Below are 2,342 nucleotides of genomic sequence, written 5' to 3'. Positions count from 1 at the left end.
GCCCGCGCGCGCCGCTCCGGAGGCGCCGCCGCCGCATCCCGAGGGAGCCGCGGGCGCCGAGAGGAGGATCTCCGTGTCGAGCCCCGGCCGCGGCCACAAGGTCTTCGTGGTGACGCGCGTGGAGGCGCCGCCGGAGCCCCCCCGGGACTCGCGCGGGACCCTGCCCGCGGCAGCACCCATGGGTGCGGCGCCCTGCGAGGAGCCGCTCCGCGCCGCGCCGCTGCCCAACGGCCTCAAGACGGATTTCGCCCGAGCGCTGCCGGCCGCCGCCGGCGCCGGGAAGGCCGGGAGCTGCGCCGTGGAGCACGGTGAGCGCCCCGCTCCAAGCGCCCCTCTTTTTGGGCTCATTTCGGAGGGTTTTGCGTGCCAAGCTGACCCGCCGCCTTTCCCTTCTGCTTTCAGAGCTGAACTGCTCCAAGAACGAGAAGGAACTGGAGGAATTGCTGCTGGAAGCGAGCCAGGACGCGGCGCAGGAGCCGCTGTGAGCGCAGGTGAGGGCCGACACCCTCCATCCCGGGAAAACCGAATCCCCGGGAGCTGCCGCGGGTGTGACGGGAGCGACCGCAGTGCACGAGGCGCTCCGGAGCCGCTTCCCCCCGCGCCGTCCGCAGGGGGGGATCCTCGCGCCCGCCAAAGCCCTGCCCGTGTTTTCCAGAGCACTTTCCTGCCCGAAACGCTTCCCGAGCAGTTTCCTGCCCGAAACGCTTCCCCGCTGGAGAGGCCTCCGCGATTCCCAGCGCCACGGAGGAAGGGAAGGAGACCGGAGCGATGGGACCCACGCGGAGACTTCCCTCCCTTTCCCGGAGCCGTTGCTCCCGTTCTCTAGACACTAGCCGCTCCGATCCCGCGTTTGCTTTTCCTCTCTTTCTCCGGAACGGGCGCTCGCTCCCGCCGCATCCGTACGGAGACGATCCCGGGCTCCGGGGGGGCCGCTCACACTACGAAGCGAGCGGCGTTTCGGGGACAAAACCGCCCCGTTAGGGCTGCACGCGATTCCCCGCCGGAGAGAGGGCGGCTCGGGAGAGCCCCCCAGGACGGGCTGCGCTTGCAGCCGCAATGGTTATTTATTTTAAAAAGTCCCTTTTTTTTGGTTCTTTTTGTGTTTTCCTCTCCTCGGTATCTATTTATCATGAGCTGCACCGTTCCCGGGTGGGGATTGGACTTCAGGGACTGTAGAATTCCTTCCTTTGAGCCTAAGCTGCGCCTTTCTCTGCGCTCGCGCTCTCCCTTTGCAAAAGCCTGACCCAAAAAAAGAGGAAAAATCAGGAAAACGAGCACCGATGGAAGAGGCTTCCCCGGCCAGCGCGGCTCGGATGCGGATGCTGGTGGCGTTCCCGCATGCTCCATCCCTGCGTGGCCAAGCGGGATCCCCGCCGAGCCGGCGCTGCAAAATCCTCGGGTTTTTACCCCGTCTTGGGGCCCAAGGCGCCGGGAAGCCGGCGGGAGCAGCCGCATCCCGCCGGGAGCAGCTCCCGTTCCTGCCCTCCGCCCTCTCCTCCGGGAACGCCGCCGGAGCAGCCCGGGGGCTTAGCCCTGGGATGTGCGGAGCTCTCGTGCAGCCGCCGCGGCCGGCGGGAGCGGGAGAAAAGAGGAGGAAAAGCCCCAGTTGGAGCCGTTTTCCCAAAGCTTCCGAGGAGCTTTTCCGCCCGGCGCCGGAGAAACCTCGGAGCAGCCGCTCGGCTTTCTCAGGGAGGGACCCCGGACTTCACCCTCTCTATATATACAATTTTCCTCTCTTTTTTCCCCCCCTTTTCCTTGGATTTTGTTGGTTCTTAAGTGCAATAAATCTATCAGGGAGCCGAGGGCCGCGCGGGACGGGATCCGGGCACCGAATCCGAATCACGACGGGAAACTCGCTGCATTAACACTACGGGGCGGGGGGGTAGTCGCTGACATTCGTCTTTTGGGTTGTTTCTTCTTCTTCCTCTTTCGTTTTTTGTTGTCCCCCCTCCCCCTTCTTTTTTTTGGGGTTAATAACACTGTTTTCTATTAAACGAAACCCGCATCCGTCCCCGGCCGTCTCCTTGGTCCTTGGCGCCTCCGCGGGCCGGGAATTGGGGGGCTGCTTCCCGGCGCGGGCCCCAGGCGGGATTTGGGGGGGAATTGCGGCTTGGGGGGCGGGTTTGGGAGAGGGAGTCGGGGAAGGGATGGGCGGAGATGCAGGGAATTCTGCCCCGCTCCCTTGGCCACCCGCCCCCCCCGCCCCGCGCAGCGACCGCGGGGCTCCATGAGGTCCTTTTTGGGGACAAACCCCTGGGATTTGGGCGCTGCTCGCCGTTCCCTCCCCACACGTGACACGGGCAGCTTGGGGGGCAGCGGGGGGCTCGGGCTGCACAGGGACC

General features: G+C 65.8%; 2 protein-coding genes across 2 annotated transcripts in view; one reads left to right on the top strand and one right to left on the bottom strand.

The window, feature by feature from the left end:
* PPP1R37 (protein phosphatase 1 regulatory subunit 37) overlaps nt 1-710 on the top strand; it is a gene marked incomplete at its 5' end in the record, with an annotated part of 10,745 nt that extends 10,035 nt beyond the window's left edge. Inside the window, 3 exons of the mRNA XM_026051466.1 lie at nt 82-308; nt 403-491; nt 656-710. Of these exons, the coding sequence (XP_025907251.1) occupies nt 82-308; nt 403-485 (310 nt within the window). The remainder of the gene's footprint in view (nt 1-81; nt 309-402; nt 492-655) is intronic.
* A 1,157-nt stretch (nt 711-1,867) lies between these two features.
* NKPD1 (NTPase KAP family P-loop domain containing 1) overlaps nt 1,868-2,342 on the bottom strand; it is a 4,407-nt gene continuing 3,932 nt past the window's right edge. Inside the window, exon 3 of the mRNA XM_026051465.1 lies at nt 1,868-2,220. Within this exon, the coding sequence (XP_025907250.1) occupies nt 1,868-2,220 (353 nt within the window). The remainder of the gene's footprint in view (nt 2,221-2,342) is intronic.

Source organism: Nothoprocta perdicaria, unplaced genomic scaffold (genome assembly GCF_003342845.1).
Source record: "Nothoprocta perdicaria isolate Ctin4 unplaced genomic scaffold, notPer1 scaffold_759, whole genome shotgun sequence".
NCBI classification, from domain to species: domain Eukaryota; kingdom Metazoa; phylum Chordata; class Aves; order Tinamiformes; family Tinamidae; genus Nothoprocta; species Nothoprocta perdicaria.
Note: the sequence above shows the minus strand (reverse complement) of the source record. Positions and strands in the feature narration are given on the sequence as shown.